A 21416-nucleotide genomic window follows, 5' to 3' on the forward strand; every position below is an offset into this window, starting at 1 on the left:
TTTGGCCATTTGTATTTCCTCTTCTGAGAGTTGTCTGTTCAAGTCTTTTTCCCATTTTGTAATTGGATTAGCTGTCTTTTTGTTGTTGAGTTGAACAATCTCTTTATAAATTCTGGATACTAGACCTTTAAATGATATGTTGTTTCCAAATATTGTCTCCCATTGTGTAGGCTGTCTTTCTACTTTCTTTGATGAAGTTCTTTGATGCACAAAAGTGTTTAATTTTGAGGAGCTCCCATTTATTTATTTCTTTCTTCAGTGCTCTTGCTTTAGGTTTAAGATCCATAAAACCACCTCCAATTGTAAGATTCATAAGATATCTCCCTACATTTTCCTCTAACTGTTTTATGGTCTTAGACCTAATGTTTAGATCTTTGATCCATTTTGAGTTAACTTTTGTATAGGGTGTGAGATACGAGTCCTCTTTCATTCTTTTGCATATGGATATCCAGTTCCCTAGGCACCATTTATTGAAGAGACTGTTCTGTCCCAGGTGAGGTGGCTTGACTGCCTTATCAAAGATCAAATGTCCCTAGATGAGAGGGTCTATATCTGAGCACTCTACTTGATTCCATTGGTTGATATATCTGTCTTTATGCCAGTACCATGCTGTTTTGACCACTGTGGCTTCATAATATGCCTTAAAGTCCGGCAGCGTGAGACCTCCAGCTTCGTTTTTTTTCCTCAAGATACTTTTAGCAATTCGGGGCACCTAGCCCTTCCAGATAAATTTGCTTATTGGTTTTTCTATTTCTGAAAAACAAGTTGTTGGGATTTTGATTGGTATTGCATTGAATCTGTAAATCAATTTAGGTAGGATTGACATCTTAACTATATTTAGTCTTCCAATCCATGAACACGGTATGCCCTTCCATCTATTTAGGTCTTCTGTGATTTCTTTTAACAGTTTCTTGTAGTTTTCTTTGTATAGGTTTTTTGTCTCTTTAGTTAAATTTATTCCTAAGTATTTTATTCTTTTAGTGCAATTGTAAATGGAATTCGTTTCTTGATTTCCCCCTCAGTTTATTCATTGCTAGTGTATAGAAACACTACAGATTTTTGAATGTTGATCTTGTAACCTGCTACTTTGCTGTACTCATTTATTAGCTCTAGTAGTTTTGTTGTGGATTTTTCTGGGTTTTCAACGTATAGTGTCATATCGTCTGCAAACAGTGATAGTTTTACTTCTTCCTTTCCAATTTTGATGCCTTGTATTTCTTTTTCTTGTCTAATTGCTCTGGCTAGAACCTCCAACACGATGTTGAATAATAGTGGTGATAATGGACATCCTTGTCTTGTTCCTGATCTTAGGGGGAAAGTTTTCAATTTTTCCCCATTGAGGACGATATTAGCTGTGGGTTTTTCATATATTCCCTCTATCATTTTAAGGAAGTTCCCTTGTATTCCTATCCTTTGAAGTGTTTTCAACAGGAAAGGATGTTGAATCTTGTCAAATGCCTTCTCTGCATCAATTGAGATGATCATGTGATTTTTCTGCTTTGATTTGTTGATATGGTGTATTACATTAATTGATTTTCTTATGTTGAACCATCCTTGCATACCTGGGATGAATCCTACTTGGTCATGATGTATAATTCTTTTAATGTGTTGCTGGATTCGATTTGCTAGAATTTTGTTGAGGATTTTTGCATCTATATTCATTAGAGAGATTGGTCTGTAGTTTTCTTTTTTTGTAATATCTTTGCCTGGTTTTGGTATGAGGGTGATGTTGGCTTCATAGAATGAATTAGGTAGCTTTCCCTCCACTTCGATTTTTTTGAAGAGTTTGAGGAGAGTTGGTACTAATTCTTTCTGGAATGTTTGATAGAATTCACATGTGAAGCCGTCTGGTCCTGGACTTTTCTTTTTGGGAAGCTTTTGAATGACTGATTCAATTTCTTTACTTGTGATTGGTTTGTTGAGGTCATCTATTTCTTCTTGAGTCAAACTTGGTTGTTCATGCCTTTCTAGGAACTTGTCCATTTCATCTACATTGTTGTATTTATTAGCGTAAAGTTGTTCATAGTATCCTGTTATTACCTCCTTTATTTCTGTGAGGTCAGTGGTTATGTCTCCTCTTCCATTTCTGATCTTATTTATTTGTGTCCTCTCTCTTCTTCTTTTTGTCAATCTTGCTAAGGCCCATCAATTTTGTTGATTTTCTCATAGAACCAACTTCTGGTCTTATTGATTTTCTCTATTGTTTTCATGTTTTCAGTTTCATTAATTTCTGCTCTAATCTTTGTTATTTCTTTCCTTTTGCTTGCTTTGGGGTTAGTTTGCTGTTCTTTCTCCAGTTCTTCCAAGTGGACAGTTAATTCCCGAATTTTTGCCTTTTCTTCTTTTCTGATATAGGCATATAGGGCAATAAATTTCCCTCTTAGCACTGCCTTTGCTGCATCCCATAGGTTTTGATATGTTATGTTTTCATTTTCATTCGCCTCGAGATAGTTACTGATTTCTCTTGTAATTTCTTCCTTGACCCACTGGTTGTTTAAGAGTGTGTTGTTGAGCCTCCACGTATTTGTGAATTTTCTGGCACTCTGCCTATTATTGATTTCCAACTTCATTCCTTTATGATCTGAGAAAGTGTTGTGTATGATTTCAATCTTTTTAAATTTGTTGAGACTTGCTTTGTGACCCAGCATATGGTCTACCTTTGAGAATGATCCATGAGCACTTGAGAAAAAGGTGTATCCTGCTGTTGTGGGATGTAATGTCCTATAAATGTCTGTTAAGTCTAGCTCATTTATTGTAATATTCAAATTCTCTGTTTCTTTATTGATCCTCTGTCTAGATGTTCTGTCCATTGATGAGAGTGGTGAATTGAAGTCTCCAACTACTATGGTAGATGTGTCTATTTCCCTTTTCAGTAATTGCAGTGTATTCCTCACGTAATTTGGGGGCATTCTGATTCGGTGCGTAAATATTTATGATTGCTATGTCTTCTTGTTTAATTGTTCCTTTTATTAGTAGATAGTATCCTTCTTTGTCTCTTTTAACTGTTTTACATTTGAAGTCTACTTGGTTGGATATTAGTATAGCTACTCCTGCTCTTTTTTGGTTGTTATTTGCATGAAATATCTTTTCCCAACCTTTCACTTTCAACCTATGTTTATCTTTGGGTCTAAGATGTGTTTCCTGTAGACAGCATATAGAAGGATCCTGTTTTTTAAGCCATTCTGCCAGTCTATGTCTTTTGATTGGGGAATTCAGTCCGTTAACTTTTAGTGTTATTACTGTTTGGGCAATACTTTCCTCTACCATTTTGCCTTTTGTATCATATATATCATATCTGATTTTCCTTCTTTCTACACTCTTCTCCATACCTCTCTCTTCTGTCTTTTCGTATCTGACTCTAGTGCTCCCTTTAGTATTTCTTACAGAGCTGGTCTCTTGGTCACAAATTCTCTCAGTGACTTTTTGTCTGAAAATGTTTTAATTTCTCCCTTATTTTTGAAGGACAATTTTGCTGGATATAGGAGTCTTGGTTGGCAGTTTTTCTCTTTTAGAATTTAAATATATCATCCCACTGTCTTCTTGCTTCCATGATTTCTGCTGAGAAATCTACACATATTCTTATTGGGTTTCCCTTGTATGTGATGGATTGCTTTTCTCTTGCTGCTTTCAAGATCCTCTCTTTCTCTTTGACCTCTGACATTCTAACTAGTAAGTGTCTTGGAGAACGCCTATTTGGATCTATTCTCTTTGGGGTGCGTTGCACTTCTTGGATCTGTAATTTTAGGTCTTTCATAAGAGTTGGGAAATTTTCAGTGATAATTTCTTCCATTAGTTTTTCTCCTCCTTTTCCCTTCTCTTCTCCTTCTGGGACACCCACAACACATATATTTGTGCGCTTCATATTATCATTCAATTCCCTGAGCCCCTGCTCAAAATTTTCCATTCTTTTCCCTATAATTTCTGTTTCTTTTTGGATTTCAGATGTTCCCATCCTCCAGTTCACTAATTCTAGCCTCTGTCTCTTTAAATCTACCATTGTAGGTTTCCGTTGTTTTTTTCATCTCTTCTACTGTATCTTTCATTCCCATAAGTTCTGTGATTTGTTTTTCAGACTTTCCATTTCTTCTTTTTGTTCATCCCATGCCTTCTTCATGTCCTCCCTCAATTTATTGATTTGGTTTTTGAAGAGGTTTTCCATTTCTGTTCATGTATTCAGAATTAGTTGTCTCAGCTTCTGTATCTCATTTGAGCTATGGGTTTGTTCCTTTGACTGGGCCATATCTTCAATTTTCCTGGTGTGATTTTTTTTGCTGGCGTCTGGGCATTTAATCAGATTTCCCTGAGTGTGGGACCCAGTAGGTTGAAAGACTTTCCTGTGAAGTCTCTGGGCTCTGTTTTTCTTATCCTGCCCAGTATGTGGTGCTTGTCTGTCTGCGGGTCCCACCAGCAAAAGATGTTGTGGCTCCTTTAACTTTGGAAGACTCTTGCTGCTGGGTGTGTGGTGGAGACAGAGGAAAGGTTGTAGGTTGGTTTTAATGACTTCAAATTGTGAAGTCCTGGGATCTGAATTCCTTGAGAGAGGGATTCCACCTGAGTTGTGTTTCACCCCTCCCGCGGGGAAGGTTCAGGTGGTAGAGAGCCCTGAAAGCAGCCCGCCTCTGTGTTTGGGGCAGTCACAACCAGTGTAATCCCAGTGCTGAGCCCAGAGGCAGCCAAGCCTCCGCAGAAACAGCCGCAGAAGGCTCTGTTTCACCCCCTTTCCTCTTTTTCAGTTAACCCAATCGGCGACTTCCGCCTTGATCAGTTTTGCCTGAGCTGAGGGCCTATTTTTAGTAGTCAGAAGTTGTTCATTAATGCCACTATTGGTATTAGGTTGGGCTCAGTCTCTACTACTGTTGGAGTCTCTTTCCTTTCCCTCCGGGAAGCCGCGTGAGGGGGAGGGACTCTGGTCGCCAGCCGCCGCGGCTTGGGGAACTGCTGATCTGAGGCTCCCAGCCAGCCCGGGAAGCCACGTGTGGGGGAGGGGCGCTGGCCGCCGGGGCTTGGGGAACCACCAATCCGAGGCTCCCAGCCGGCCCGGGAAGCCGTGTGTATGTGAGGGGCTCCAGTCGCCGGCTGCCGCGGCTTGGGGAGCAGCCGATCCGAGGCTCCCAGCTGGCCCAGGAAGCCGCGTGTATGTGAGGGGCTCTGGTCGCCGGCCACCGCGGCTTTGGGAACCACCGATCCGAGTCTCTCGTCCGGACCAGGAAGGAGGGAGGGAGGGGGGCCTGCCGCCAGCTGCTGCGGCCCGGGGAAGTGCGCACCTCTCGGGGACCTCACCGCAGCGGAGTCTCGTAGCTGGTCCAGCCGTTCCAGCCTGGGGTACACTGTGTGTCTGGTCTCTGTCGTGACTCTGGGAGCTATTCTGTATTGTTTCTAGTTATTTAGTAGTTGTTCTGGAGGAGGAACTAAGACGCACGCACCTTACTAAGCCGCCATCTTCTCCGGAAGTCAGCGACATAGATTTTAAAAAGTGGTGCATCAATCCCAGCCTCACCTACTGCTAATTACTGATTATTTATTTGACACTATTTGCCTGCCACATGCTATCATTCTTTTTACTTACGTTTTAAATATATATTTTACATGTGGGAGTTTGTATATTTTTAATTTAGAATGTAAGCTCCATTGGAGAGGTATCTTTGTTTTTTTAATCAAGTTCCTATGATTTCTGGGGATATGCTGGGCACTGAAAACGTATTTGAATAATAGCAGTCCTTCACCCAACTATGCCTGGCGTCAATCACACTCCCTTGTGACCACTATTTTCAAATCTCTCATTTTTTTTCTAGCATCTATCTGCATATTTCTAAACAGATTTGTAGTTTGATATTACTTTAGGAACCTCTCCCCCATACATATACTTTTCTCCCCCCTCTTCCATTTATAATTTCTGTTAAAACCCACTGAACATTTCCACTACCGTTTTTGTAAATATTATTTACAGCTGAGGCATATAGGGAACTATGATTACCTTTGCTTTTGGGCAAACGATCTAGGTCAGAAGATGGAGAAAAAGATGAAATTAGATTAACTGATGTGTTTGAACCCAATTAAAGATCTACACTTCTGATATAATGGCACTGAATTAATGACATTAAAAACAAAAACAAAAACTAAGCACGTGTAAAACAAGACAATTAAAAATTGCACAAAAATCATAATAGTAAAGACAGAGCACCTACTATGAGCCTATCACTGTTCTACTGTATATAAACACCTAGAGAGAGCTTCATTAATCTCTTAGGTGCAATATAGGGAAAAGGAATTGAGGTTCTGGGCTCAAGTGGAGGACAATTTAGATTCCAGTCTTGCCTGTGCATTTAGAAGCTTCTTGGCCTCTTCCTCATTTGTATGGAAGAGTAGTAATTCCTGGTTTGCAGAGTCACTGTGAAGACTACAGGAACTAATTCATGTAAAGTGCTCACCATAAGACCTGACCCATGTTAACGCACAAGGCTATTATTTTAAGAACAAGGTATCTTCAACCTGATCTACCTCAAAAGGGAAAACTCTAGTCAATATAATCCAAGGGACCTCCTTACAAAGAAAATATTGACACCAAGTGTGACTTCTTTTTTCTTTTTTTTTCACATGGGCAGGCACCGGGAATCGAATCCGGGTCCTCTGGCATGGCAGGCAAGCATTCTTGCCTGCTGAGCCACTGTGGCCTGCCCATGACTTTTCCTTTTGAGAATAAATTTCTAATCAGTATAGTGCTTGCATCAAGAGGCAACTTTGAAGGGGAAAATACAATGTATTCCAAACCTATATATTGTATTTCTTTTTCCCCTAGAGCCATTGCCATCCAAGAATCCTCCTGGCATTAATAACTTTACTGTTACATGTGTTGAGACCCTCTTTATCAGTGCTGTCCATTCTAACTTTCTGCACAGACATATCCCATTATTTGGGCAGTACAGTTACTGAAGATACTAGCCACATATGGCTTGCTGAGTACTTGAAGTGTGGCTATTATGACTAAGTGAATTCTAAATTACACTTACTAAACTAGTAGCTAGTAGCCATCATATAGGACAGGTGAGTTCTATGATTTAGTTGCTTGTTAAACAATCTGCATTAAAGTAAATTGCCTTAAGGGTGCAAATACATTAAAAATATCAGCTGTTGAAAATGATTCAACAGTAAGCTTAGCATTTCTAGTGATGTACTATACTCAAAAATCTATTTAGGATTCGGATGTTAAAAGATCTGTGCCACTTATCCACTGTTGGTGGGAATGTCAAATGGTGCAACCACTGTGGAAGGCAGTTTGGCGGTTCCTCAAAAAACTGAATATAGAATTGCCATACGACCCAGCAATACCATTGCTAGGCATCTACTCAAAGGACTTAAGGGCAAAGACACAACGGACATTTGCACACCAATGTTTATAGCAGCGTTATTTACAATTGCAAAGAGATGGAAACAGCCAAAATGTCCATCAACAGACGAGTGGCTAAACAAACTGTGGTATATACATAAGATGGAATATTATGCAGCTTTAAGACAGAATAAACTTATGAAGCATGTAATAACATGGATGGACCTAGAGAACATTATGTTGAGTGAGACTAGCCAAAAACTAAAGGACAAATACTGTATGGTCCCACTGATGTGAACCGACATTAGAGAATAAACTTGGAGTATGTCATTGGTAACAGAGACCATCAGGAGTTAGAAACAGGGTAAGACAATGGGTAATTAGAGCTGAAGGGATACAGACTGTGCAACAGGACTAGATACAAAAACTCAAAAATGGACAGCACAATACTATCTAATTGAAATGTAATTATGTTAAAACACTGAATGAAGCTGCATCTGAGCTATAGTTTTTTTTTCCCTTTTTATATATATATATTATTTTTTTAAATTTTGTTCTCTATATTACCATTCTATATCTTTTTCTGTTGTTTTGCTAGTTCTTTTCCTAAATCGATGCAAATGTACTAAGAAATGATGATCATACATCTATGTGATGATATTAAGAATTACTGATTGCATATATAGAATGGAATGATTTCTAAATGTTGTGTTTTTTTTAAATTAATAATAATAAAAAGACCTGTGCCTTTTTCTTGAATATCATACCACACAATTTTTAAAAATCCATTGATTTCCAAAATACAAATATCCAATCAAAATGCAATCAAGTTGTATTCTATGGACTGTGTTTAGATTCCTCCATAAAAATATATTTTAAAAAACTCAAGTCTGCAGTTTGAACTCAACTGATGTGACATTGGTTGCATCCCTCATGCCTATGTAATGAGATCTCGTATAAACTCAGTATACTAGAAGCCCAGAAGAGCTTCCACGATTCCTAATCGCTGTGCTAGGAGGGTGATATGTTCTCACTCCAAGTGGAGAAGACACAGAAATTTGTGTTTGAGACCCTCCTACACCTCACCCTGTGTCTCTTTTGACTTATTCCTTTTACCATAATAAAACCGTAATTGTAAGAAGAAAAAAGAAAAAAACTTTTGATTAGATTTAGACTCCTGGGAATAACCACACCAGCAGCTGATATCTTGACCTTATCTAAGTCCCAGCCCTGGCACAGGTTCAGACATGGTTTTATTCTACCCTTCCTAGCAGTGCCTTGCACACAGCAGTTGCTCCTTTAATAAAGCAGGAAGCATACAGAAAACAAGGGACCTGTTTTTACAAAACTCTAAATTTATTCAAAGTGTTAAAAGATTTCACTCTCCCCTCCAAAATATTGTACTTTTTAAAAAATCAAAACTATTTTCTCAGCCGCTGTATAAGCTGCTGCTTCCCCTTTCTTGGGACCAGTCTCTGGCTCTCCAGCCCTCTTCCTCCCTCCACCCTTTCTCAATATTGCTGTAACTTCTTTTATAAAACTTTCTGTCCTCCTCTCCACTCATACCATGCCCTTCTGGGAGTGTTTCCCTTCTGGGTTCCAGGCCCTGGGCTGCAGGTGAGGCAGGCTGGATGGTGCCAAAAACAGGCAATGTCTGAGAGGCAGAAGAATGATTTGTGCTTCTGGGAGATCGTTTTTTCCATCACATGGAGGATCACTGTCCTTTTTCTGACCCACAAACACTCATCCAGAGCTTGGTGCTGCCCATGGCCGAATAGCCCTGCCTCTTCTCCATTTCCCCAGGCAGGGGGCCAGGACAGCTGGGTCTCGCGACTGTACCATTTGTCTGTCTGTGGATTGTTAGGAACAGGAAGAGTGTGCATGACTAGAGTAGGGCTTGATGGAGCCCAAATTATTCAGAGTGTGTACACCAAATTCCCAGGGGAAGAAGTTTTGCTTTTTTGGGAGACAAGGCCAAAGCCAGCCAAAACCATGGGAAATAGTAATGTGGGGGAAAGGTCTAGCCACACAGGTCTGGAGGGAACAATGTTTCTTCTGACCCAAACTCCCTCCCGTCTTCCTTCTACCCTCTTCTTCTGCAGGTCCTAGAATGATTTCCGAGAGGAGGAGGAAGAAGAAAAAGGATTCTGTTCTGCTGATGGGAAAAAGACAGGAATTGACAGAGTACTCAGGACTGGGGGGAGGGCTGCTGGGATCTGTAGTTGTCACTGCTTCCCTGTTCCATGGGGGAGACGAGAGGGTGCTGGAGCCAAGTCCTCAGGGGTTTCATCAGCTCTGTTCCTTGTCCTTCACTAATAAGACTGTGTGCTGGCCTCCACTGGACACGGACAAAACCACACGGTTCTCCAACTGTTTGCCGGTCATCTCCACAGGGCTCCAAGCATCCTCATCTTGCCCTGTGCCCAGCTGGTAGTTGGTACCCATGCCCCAGGCGAAAATGTGACCTGCAAGGGAGAGAAATGGCGGCAGCTGTCTCCAGGATCCCCAGGTTCACCTTCCACGGTGAGAAGCCTGGGCCATGGGGTGAATTCTGGTTTTGCCCTATAGCGACCTGGCAAGGTCCCAGCCTCCTGGAGGTCAGGGGAGCTGGGTGGAAGCCAAGGAGATGATGGATAAGAGCTTTGTAAACCAGAGACTGCTGTCTTTAAGCAATGCCAAAGGGTCCTCTCCTCTGTGCTCCTAGGTATGGCATTCCAGACTCCACGTGACTGGCCACCCCCCAACCTCCTACACCACCCTCCATTCCTCAGGCCCAACAACCTCAGACTATGCTGGATGTTAATCTGTCTGGGATGCCATCTTTTTTTTCTCATAAGGGACAGAAGCTTCGAGGTTCAGCACAAGCCCTGCTTTCTCAGGAAATCTTCCCGGATAACCTCAGAACAAGTACCTGCCCCACACCAGACTTCTAAGGCCCCCCTGGCTGTCCCACACATTCACTCAGGCTTTGGTGGCTGCTTCTTCAGACCCTCCCCTACTGTGACTGCTAGGACCCTCATTACCAAACCTTCTTTTACTTAATAAGATTCTACGTACAACTCCCTGGGAAGCTGGTGATCTGGGTTCAAGTCCCATTGCTTCCCTGGGCTCCAGTGATCTCTCTTCCTTTGCTTTTTTTCCTCCACAGAACAACTGAACTTCATTAAAACAGTCTGTTTTCTCATTTTATGTTCATCAAAGCCAGAGCTTCTGAGAATCAGGAGAAAGGCAGCATCGTGAAAAAAAACTCTTTCCACATCTCAGCTGCATCTGAAGGTGCACCTCAGTGCCTGCCAGAGACTCTGGTGAGAATCCTGACTCCCAACCCCCCAGAGACATGGGACAGCCCCACTCACCATCCTTGGTCACAGCATACCCTACAGAAGCTCCACAAGCCACTGAGGACACGTCAGGCAGCCTGGGGATGAGGGTGGGTGTGCTCTTCTCTTCAGCACCCTCCCCGAGGCCCAGCCGCCCATACTCAGCCCGGCCCAGGCTGTACGCCTTTCCTGTGGGAGGAGGGAGAGCAGTGAGAACAGCAGAGGGCATGTTCTAGACAGAATGGACAGAAGGCCAGATGAGTTCCCATGCCCATGGGAGTTGGTGCCTTCCTTCCAGAGTGGTCAGGAGGGGGTCTTCAGTGTCTCTTCCCAGTTTGGGGTGGCCTGAGAGAACCTCCACGTGGGCCCCCATTGAGCTCACAAATCAGAAAAGATCCAGGACTCTGCTGAAGGAGGTCCTCATGGACCCACATGTGGCCCAACCCATGGAGGAGGCCCAAGTTCCAAGGACATGGTCTTCTGAGTTTGGCCAGGCCTGGGTCCAGGGATTAGTCTACCCTCAACCTGGGAAGGACATGGAGGTCCCACCTTCTGAATCCATGCAAACTGTGTGGTGCTGGCCACCAGAGAAGCCCACCCAGGACTTGGTGGAGTTCTTGAAGGATGTCAGATTCTGGGGTACGAAGCATGATTCCGTGCTTGGGGTTCCTGTGGGGAAGCCGGGAATGAGCCACAAGGATGCAGGTGTTACAGGAATTGTCTTTCCCAACCTCCTCCCCAAGGGAGGCCACCCGCACCAGGGTATAGGTATTCTCACTTTACAGATGATAAAACTGGGGTTCTGAGGGGTTAGGTGACCCCCAGGACTGCACAACAAAGGAGTGGTAGAGCCAGGAGGAGAACCCAATGGTGGGCTAGGGACTCACCAAGTTGGTGGTAGTTGGAGAGGCCAAAGCCATATACGTGGCCCTCACGGGAGACAGCAAAGGTGAAGTAGGCACCACAGAAGACGTCCTGGAACCTCACAGGGCCCCGGCTTCCCCTGGATTTTAGCATCACACACTTGGGGGCCAGGAATCGTTCTGGAGGCAGAGGGAAGCCAGGATCAGTGACAGGCACAGATGACCCCTCTTCCCTCTTCCTCCCTGAGTCTGTTTTCCCTCTATTACTAAAGCTCTGGGAGGGAGGTCAAGCAGAGATTCTTATCCCCATTTTACAGAAGAGAAAAATGAGGCCAAAAGAGTACAAACATCAGCCTTGCTCAGATTCCCACGACCAGAACTAACACTTACATGGAATTTACAACCTGTCAGGCACTCTCATATTAACTCATTGAACCTCACAACAGCACAGTGAGCACAGGTAGTATTATTATGCACAGTTTAGAGATGATGACATTCTATCCAGGATCCCATAGCTAGCAGGTAGAAGAATCAGGATTCAATCTGGGGTAGTCTGGCTCTAAAGTCTGAGTTCTTAACTACCACCCCAGGTCTGTGTGATGCCACAGCCTGAGGAGGCAAAGGGAATCCCTCTCCTGTTCCTCCTTGGTCCCTCACTGGGAGGTGGCTTGCCACGGTGCCCTGCCAGAGATACCAGTTACCTACCAAGGCCGTGCCGGCCACCACGGTTGGCGAATAATTCAGGCACACGGCCCAGCTGGCCCTGCTCTCCACAGCCCAAGGTATAGAGGTCGCCATTAGTGGTCAGCATTACCAAGTGATCATTTCCTGAGGATGAGAGGAGGGTGGGGGCCTTAGGGCTTGTCTGTAAGGGCCATGGTTGGGCTAGCCTCAGATCAGGGTTTCCCAACTCCAGTACGTAAACTCACCGGAGGCCACCTTCATCACGGACACGTCCAGCTGTACTTGCACAGGCACCATGCTCTTCTTCATGGGCTCCAAGAGCCCAATCACACCATTATTGTCCTGAAGGGAGGGGCAGAGCACTCATCAGCCAGTCCTGCCTGCCCCGTACCAGCCAGACCCAGGAACAGAGCTGTCTGGTGAAAGGCAGCAGTGGGATGGGAAGGGGGATGAGGAGCCAGACCACATACTGAAATGCTTATGAATGAAATCATATGTGGCCTGGGATTTGCCTTAAAATAACAAAAGAATTGGGGAGTGGAAAGAATTAGAAAAGAAGCAAGTCTGATCACGAGTTGGTAACTGTTGAGGCTGTGTGGGGAGTAAGGGGTTTAATATAGTATTCTGATTTTCATATGTGTTTGAAATTTTCCATTAGAAGTTTTAAAATAGCCCCCTTTTTGTGAACTAGAAAAACCGCATCAGATTCCAATTTGTTGACATTCTGAAATAGATTAAATACCAAAGGATCAAACAATTTTAATGCTGAATGTTGAACGTGCTTTTTATACTCTACTCCCTCGCCTTGGAAACTTGAAATGAGATAACCCCCCCCAACTTGGGAAGTGTGGAAGGGGACTGGGAGGGGAAGGGAGAAGCTGCCAGCAGAGAGATAGGTGATGTGAGCAGACTTCTTGGATCAGCCTGCTTCCTGAATCAGCCTCAGCCCTAAGACATTCTTGACTCATCCCTTCCCTAAGGACCCACTTCTTAACACCAGAATCAAGGAAGCAACAGTTGGCATTACTGGCCTGAATGAGGATTCCAGAGAGCTGCATCTGGGACCCAATTCCCCCACCAGTTAAGTACAACGGGGGTGTGGAGGTGGGTTATCTTTGGCATCCCACCAATCTTCTAGACCCAGCCTTACCCGGAAGGAGCCCCAGAGGAAGACACGGCCATCCTCGGTGAGGGCCGCTGTGTGACTGTCTCCTGCTGACACCTGTACCACCTTCTCCTGCAGGTCCACTTTTCCAGGGACCATCTCCGAGCCTTCCACTGATGTGTCCCTTCCCAGAGCACCCTCATCATTGCAGCCGAAGGAGTAGACCTGTGCCCAGGATGCCCCCATTAATGTAATGTCTGGCCTCTCTTAGGCCGTTCCCTGCTTGGCTGGACAGCTTCACCTCCACAGAGCTCCTGCCCTGACCGCATCCCCTACCCAAGGCCCTGCCCAATCCTGTCCCACCACAACCTACCTGGCCGCTCTTGCTTAGACACACGGTGTGCATTCCTCCAGCCTCAGCCTGTACAATGTCCTCTGGAATGGGCACCAGGGCTGGCTTCTTCCTCTCCATCACATTCTCACCTAACCCCAACTGGCCCACGTCGCCCTGCCCCAGTGTCAGCACCAGGCCTGGTTCTGTGCTGTGGGACCTGTGTGAGACTAGGGCAAAGAAGGTACTCCCTGAATGTGTGATGACAGGAGAGGTCGCTGCCTGGCCCCTGCGATCACACAGACCTGGGTTCAAGGCCTGGATCTACCACAGACCTTTCTGGCCTAAGTTTTCTCATTTGTGAAATGGATAATAAAGTACCTGCCTCAGAGGGTTTTTGACAGGATTAAAACTGAGCAGATTATTAATGTGAGAGGAGGTAATGGAAACAAGGGAATGCTCAATATTGTGAAATGAATCTTAGGGAGGGGGAGAGGACAGTGAGAACACAAGATAATGTTCCTGACTTGTAAATTCTTGGTTAGGAGACAGCCACCCTTTCCTGATTGCTAACCTGCCCAGGATCACACAGCTAACAAAGAGTAGAGTTTGCACTGAAACCAGAGGAGAACACGAGTCAGGGCACAGATCACAGCCTCCATACTAGCACTCCGTCAGTCCCCCGCTGGACTGTCAACTCCTGAACATATTCACGTAGAACTGAGTGCCCCCGCCCCTATTTGGACAGGAAACTGGTAGCTGAGGAGTAAAGAGCAATTTATGGAGAGCCTCTGGCCAATCGGTGGGAGGCACAGGGCCTTCTGCTAGCCAATGAAGACCGCCTGGCCAAGGTCCCCGGACAGCCAATGGCGTCCAGCCCCTCGCCCTGAGGGTGTGGCCATGACTGCAGGGTTGCGGCTGCGCGGAGGCTAAGCTGGGCAGGGAGCCACCTGGTCGGGTTTTCTGCTTAGGAGGGCTCGGGCTGCAGGCACCTCGGCAGGAGCGGGCGCCGGGAACGCGGCGGGAGGCGGAGGCCCTTGTTGCCGAGTTACGAGGGTCTGCAAAAGACAGGCGGCTGCCTGAGCGTGCAGCAGGTTCACCCTACCCACCACCCCAAACTGGGGGCAAGTTTCTTTCCTCCCCTCTCCTCTCCAAGGTCTCAGGAAAAAAAAACAACACAGCTTCCTCCCTCGTGGGGTAATATATTATGAGGACATTATCTGATTTAATCCTCAGAAGACGTCGTCTGTAAGGTTAGTGCTGCTCTTGCCGCCATTTTATGAACGGGGTAATTAGGCTCAGCGAGGTTAAGTGACTTGCCTAAAATTACACAGCTAGAAAGTGACAGAACCAGGTGTTGAACCCAGGTCTGGAAGTCCCTAGTCCTAACCATAATGCCTTTGGCCTGGGGTGAAGTCATAGGCTCCAGTGCTTGCCAGTACTGTTTCGATGCTTTGAGGCAAGTCTCTGCCCCTTGTGATTCCCAGAGGATGGACTCAATGACCTTTAGGGGACGGTTCTATCTGGGAGAGGTCCCTAGATATCCTAGGCCTGAAAGCTTTAAGTGTCAGGGAGGAAGGAGCCCGGTCCCAGATCCTGAGGGCTTCCAAAGGCCACCTGCACCTAGGTTCCCAGGCAGCTGCCTCAGTCAGAGGCCAAGAACAACTTACTCTTCACTTTCTTGCTTATGGGGATGGCATCTTCTGGGGATGACCTTTTCTTAGCTACACGCTTGGGTGGCATGTTCTCGTTCTGAAAAAAACAAAACAAAACAAACTAGCCAAACACTCCATGTCAGCATTGGCAAATATTTTCTTGCTCTAATCAGGCAATATGTATTAAAAATCCTATAAAAAGGTAAGTGGAATTGCCCAGCAATTCCTGGAATTTATCCCAAGAACAGAATAATAGATGCACATGATGATACAGCTCCACGAATATTCTCTGTTGCATTCCTCATAACATTTAAAGAAAAACAAAAGCAATAAAAAATGAAAAAAATTCATGTGCTCAATTGGAGACTGGCTAGATAATATGTGGTACGTTCATGAAGCCGTTAAAATGATGCTTTTAGAGATGTATTCATTCAATAGGAAGATCTTCACCACTGCTAAGTAAAACAGGCATACTGGAAAAGAGCCTGTCATCCCTTTTTGGAAAAAAAAATACATACACATGTACATGCGAAAATAAGTCATAGAAAAACGTTTGGAAGAAAATACATTCACACTGAGAATTTGTAACCTCCAAGAATGGAATTATGGTTAGTTAACTTTTACTTTTTCCCTTGCACTTTCCTATATCATCTAAGACATTTAACAAGGATATTACATTTGATTTTTTTAGTTTTCAGTTTAGCATAAAAAATGAAAACACTGAAGAACAACCATAAATGAAGTATCCCTTATCACTCCCAATTCTGAGTAAGCACTAATTTTGGCAATACATTACTGTTCTAATCAGATTAAAAGAAAAAAGGGGAAAAGAAAAGATGCAGCAGCAGCTATTTTCATTAAATAAAACCAAACCAGACCATTTGTGCCCTTTGATCCAGAAGTGCCACTCCTGGGAAGAGCCTAGCTTTCCTAAATGGTCCAATAAGAGGTGGAAAATAAACACACATACATACAATCATCACATATTACACAAAAGGGGGAAAATCATCTATGGGCTTCAAGGCTGAACCTTGAAAATCCAGAGCAGCTGAAACACAAAGCCCTGAGCCCTTCCCCTCCTCTGACCGCTGCCTCCCCAAGGCCTTGATGTCTTCCCCAGGTTGCTGGAAAGGAGTTGCTCCAGCTCCACAGATTCCAGTTCAGCTAAAATCGCATCCAGACCCCTTCTTCCCCCTAACAAGCAGCTCTGAGAATAAATCCTTTTTTTTGGGGGGGGGGGGGGCACGGGCAGGCACCAGGAATCAAACCTGAGTCTCTCCGGCATGGCAGGAGAGAATTTTGCCACTGAGTCACTGTCGCACTGCCTGAGAATATATCTTTTCAGCCCTGGTTTTCAGGGGCATGAAAGACATTAAATTGTCTAACCCTGGGGCTCCTAATCCCTGGACTGTGAATTCTCTAGAATGGGATTGTTGGGGATGGGGCACTTAGCAGCTGTCCAGATTCAGAGGGGGTATAGCTTGTGGTAGCAAGAGTGCTGCCTCTGGAGCCAGAATCTGGGTGCTGCTACTTTCATGGGCAAAGCTACTTAATCTCTTGTGAGTCAGTTATTTCATCATTAAAATGGGGAAAATAGTACTTACTTACACCTTTGTGACACACAGGATTAAATGTGTAGGGAGTTAAAAGAATTAAATGAGCTAATACTGTAAAAGTACATAGCAGGCATACAATAAGTCAATGCTATCAGTGTTGTTATAACATCTGCACCCTGCCCCAGGTAATTCTCATGCACAGTCCTGTTTGGGAACCACAGATCTAATCTAATCTACCTATTCTCCATTTTATAGATGAGGCAACCAAGGGCTAATAAAGGAAAGAGATTCCTCCCAAGGCTACAAATGCAACAAGAACCCCAAGAACCTTTCTTCAACTCAGCTGTGGACCTAACCAGCCATCCCACCATTTCTTTTTTTCCATTAGGTCCTGGGGCCTCAGCCTCTCCAGTTCCCCACTCCATGGTATGTGAACATAAGGCCAATGGCCCTGGTATCACCAGGTACTTTTCTGCTGACTGTTTTGAAGGAGGACAAGGTACCAGAGATGGGGAAGTGTCCAAAGGCCTGGAATCTTGTTGAACCTGTACAGATCCAGCTCTTGCAGGGTGAATTGTACAAGTTTGGGACTGGCCCAGTTCTGACTCTGGTGAGGTGGTGGCACTGAGCTTCAAACCACTTTTATTTTTTATTCTTCTAGGCGAGGAACTTTTCCCCCTCCTACCACTTTTTTTTTTTTCCACATGGGCAGGCACCGGGAATCGAAACCAGGTCTCTGGCATGGCAGGCGAGAACTCTACCTGCTAAGCTACCGTGGCCTGCCCCACCACCTTTTTTGAGACCTCTTCCCACATTCTTTGGGAGCACAGGGAGATGGAGTCACCTTCTAGAGCTGTTTAAGGACTGGCTGGCCAGAGTCCTTAAACCTCTCTGAGCTGTGTCTTAATCTGTAAAAGGAGATGTGATGGCCACTTCTTAGTGCTGTTGTCAAGACTGAATGGAATACTGTTTATAAAGCACTTTGTGCAGTAAATACTCAATAAATGGCAGCATATATTCATTCATTTCACAAGTATTTGAGTGCCAATTACCACTGCTTGGCTTTGGGCCAGGGGGTGCAACAAGGAACAAAGACTAACATTTTTCCTGTGCTCACGGAGTTAATACTCTTAGACAAAAAAAAATGATAAAAGACAAAATTATCACAGATGGTGCTGTATGAAGGCTAAGCAAGGAAATGAGAGAACCTGGAATAGGGAAGGAGAGTGATCAGGGAGGCTGAGCTAAAGCAAAGATCTGAAATATAAGCCAGCAGGAAAGGCAGGAGAAAAGCACTCTAGGAAACAGTGTAGGGAATCTGGGAATCCACTGGAGCTGGAGAGCAATCACTTGAGTGGCAAGAGATGGGCAGGGGCCAGATTGTGCAAAGTTTGTGGGGGAAACCACTGAAAAGTGGTAAGCAGGAATACGTCTTCATCAGATTTGCATTTTTAAAAGACCTCTGGCTGAATGCTCCAAAATACATGAGGCAAACACTGAAAAGAGAAACAGACACATCTACCATAACAGTTGGAGACTTCAATTCCCCACTCTCATCAATGGACAGAACATCTAGACAGAGGATCAATAAAGAAATAGAGAATTTGAATAATACAATAAATGAACTAGATTAAACATACGTATATAGAACATTACATCTCACAACAGCAGGATACACCTTTTTTTCAAGTGCTCATGGATCATCCTCAAGGACAGACCATATGCTGAGTCACAAAGCAAGTCTCAATAAATTTAAAAAGATTGAAATCATCCAAAACACTTTCTCAGATCACAAAGAAATGAAGTTGGAAGCAAATAATAGGCAGAGTGCCAGAAAATTCACAAATATATGGAGGATCAACAACAAAGTCTTAAACAAGGAAGAAATTACAAGAGAAATCAGTACATATCTTGAGGAAAATGAAAATACAACATATCAAAATTAATGGGATACAGCAAAGGCAGTGCTAAGAGGGAAATTTATGGCCCTAAATGCCTATGTCAAAAAAAAAAAGAAGAGCAAAAACCAAGGAATTAACTGTCCACTTGGAAGAACTAGAGAAAGAATAGCAAATTAACCCCCAAAACAAGCAAAAGGGAAGAAATATTGAAGATTAGAGAGAAATAAATGAAATTGAGAACATGAAAACTATTGAGAAAATCAACAAAACCAGAAGTTGGTTCTATGAGAAAATCAATAAGATTGATGGGCCATTAGCCAGGTTGACAAAAAGGGAGAGGATGCAAATAAATAAAATCAGAAATGGAAGAGGAGACATAACCACTGACGCCACAGAAATAAAGGAAGTAATGAGAGGATACTATGAACAACTTTATGCTAATAAACTCGACAATGTAGATGAAATGGACAACTTCCTAGAAAGGCATGAACAACCAACACTGACTCGAGAAGAAATAGACGACCTCAAAAAACAAATCACAAGTAAAGAAATTGAATCAATCATGAAGAAGTTCCCCCAAAAGAAAAGTCCAGGACTAGATGGCTTCACATGTGAATTTTACCAAACATTCCAGAAAGAATTAGTACCAGTCCTGCTCAAACTCTTCAAAAATTGAAGAGGAGGGAAGGCTACCTAACTCATTCTATGAAGCCAACATCACCCTCATACCAAAGCCAGACAAAGATATTACAAGAAAAGAAAACTACAGACCAATCTCTGTAATGAATATAGATGCAAAAATCCTCAACAAAATTCTTGCAAATTGAATCCAGCAGCACATTAAAAAGAATTATATGCCATGACCAAGTAGGATTCATCCCAGGTATGCAAGAATGGTTCAACATAAGAAAATCAATTAAGGTAATGCACCATATCAACAAATCAAAGCAGAAAAACTGCATGATCATCCTGATTGATGCAGAAAAGGCATCTGACAAAATTCAACATCCTTTCTTGTTGAAAACACTTCAAAGGATAAAAATAGAAGGGGACTTCCTCAACATGATAAAGGGAATATATGAAAAACCCACAGCTAACACCATCCTCAATGGGGAAAAACTGAAAACTTTCCCAAGATCAGGAACGAGACAAGGATGTCCATTATCACCACTGTTATTGAACATGGTGTTGGAACTTTTAGCCAGATCAATTAGACAAGAAAAAGAAATACAGGGCATCAAAATTGGAAAAGAAGTAAAACTTACTGTTTGCAGATGATATGATACTATATGTCGAAACCCCCCCAAAATCCTCAGCAAAACTACTAGCGCTAATAAATCAGTACAGCAAAGTGGCAGGTTACAAGATCAGCACTCAAAAATCTGTAGTGTTTGTATACACTAGTAATGAACAATCTGAGGGGGAAATCAAGAAAAGAATTCCATTTACAATTGCAACCAAAAGAATAAAATATTTAGGAATAAATTTAACTAAAGAGACAAAAGACCTATACAAAGAAAATGACAAGAAATTGTTAAAAGAAATCACAGAAGACCTAAATAGATGGAAGGGCATATCATGTTCATGGATTGGAAGACTAAATATAGTTAAGATGTCAGTTCTACCTAAATTGATTTACAGATTCAATGTAATACCAATCAAACTTACGTAATACCCCAAAACTTACTTTTCAGAAACAAAAAAACCAAAACCCAAATTATCTGGAAAGGCAGGGTGCCCCGAATAGCTAAAAATATCCTGAGAAAGAAAAATGAAGTCGGAGGTCTCACACTACCTGACTTTAAGGTGTATTATGAAGCTACAGTGGTTAAAACAGCATGGTACTGGCATAAAGATAGATATACTGACCAATGGAATCAAATAGAGTGTTCAGATATAGTGTTCAGAGATAGACCCTCTCATCTATGGACAACTGATCTTTGATAAGGCAGTCAAGCCAACTCACCTAGGACAGAACAATCTCTTCAATAAATGGTGCCTAGAGAACTGGATATCCACATGCAAAAGAATGAAAGAGGATCCATATCTCACACCCTATACAAAAATTAACTCAAAAGGGATCAAAGACCTAAACATTAGATCTAAGACCATAAAAATTTTAGAAGAAGATGTAGGGAAATATCTTATAAGTCTTATAATAGAAGGTGGTTTCCTAGACCTTACACCAAAGGATGAGCATTGAATAAATAAATAAATGGGAACTCCTCAAAATTAAATACTTTGTGCATCAAAGATCTTCATCAAGAAAGTAAAAAGACTGCCTACACAATGGGAGACAATATTTGGAAACAATATATCAGATAAAGGTCTAGTATCCAGAATATATAAAGAGATTGATTGTTTAACTCAACAACAAAAAGACAGACAACCCAATTACAAGATGGGCAAAAGACACGAACGGACACTCTTCAGAAGAGGAAATACAAATGCCAAAAGGCACATGAAAAGATGCTCAACTTCCCTGGCTATTAGGGAAATGCAAATCAAAATCACAATGAGATATCATCTCACACCCACCAGAATGGCCATTATCAATAAAACAGAAAACGACAAGTGCTGGAGAGGATGTGGAGAAAGAGGTACACTTATCCACTGTTGGTGGAAATGTCAAATGGTACAACTGCTATGGAAGTTAGTGTGGCGGTTCTTCAGAGCT

The 21416-nt window shown here is 43.1% G+C and overlaps 1 protein-coding gene across 10 annotated transcripts in view; it reads right to left on the minus strand.

Moving 5' to 3' along the window:
• Nucleotides 1-8659: 8659 nt before the first annotated feature.
• Nucleotides 8660-21416, minus strand: part of RCC1 (regulator of chromosome condensation 1) — a 30474-nt gene continuing 17717 nt past the window's right edge. For 4 of the 10 annotated variants that reach the window (XM_077150602.1, XM_077150596.1, XM_077150600.1 and 1 more), the window contains 10 exons: nucleotides 15298-15379; nucleotides 14578-14685; nucleotides 13670-13857; nucleotides 13342-13521; nucleotides 12437-12533; nucleotides 12213-12335; nucleotides 11532-11687; nucleotides 11194-11313; nucleotides 10681-10833; nucleotides 8660-9789 (listed from right to left, as the gene is read on the minus strand). In XM_077150602.1, coding sequence (XP_077006717.1) covers nucleotides 9614-9789; nucleotides 10681-10833; nucleotides 11194-11313; nucleotides 11532-11687; nucleotides 12213-12335; nucleotides 12437-12533; nucleotides 13342-13521; nucleotides 13670-13857; nucleotides 14578-14685; nucleotides 15298-15370 — 1374 coding nt within the window. In that variant the 5' untranslated portion in view covers nucleotides 15371-15379 and the 3' untranslated portion in view covers nucleotides 8660-9613. Of the gene's footprint in view, nucleotides 9790-10381; nucleotides 10535-10680; nucleotides 10834-11193; nucleotides 11314-11531; nucleotides 11688-12212; nucleotides 12336-12436; nucleotides 12534-13341; nucleotides 13522-13669; nucleotides 13858-14577; nucleotides 14686-15297; nucleotides 15380-21416 lie in introns of all 10 variants that reach the window. The other 6 variants (XM_077150605.1, XM_077150598.1, XM_077150604.1 and 3 more) reach the window with 3 other exon arrangements.

The sequence above is a fragment of the Tamandua tetradactyla genome, chromosome 2 (assembly GCF_023851605.1).
Source record: "Tamandua tetradactyla isolate mTamTet1 chromosome 2, mTamTet1.pri, whole genome shotgun sequence".
NCBI classification, from domain to species: domain Eukaryota; kingdom Metazoa; phylum Chordata; class Mammalia; order Pilosa; family Myrmecophagidae; genus Tamandua; species Tamandua tetradactyla.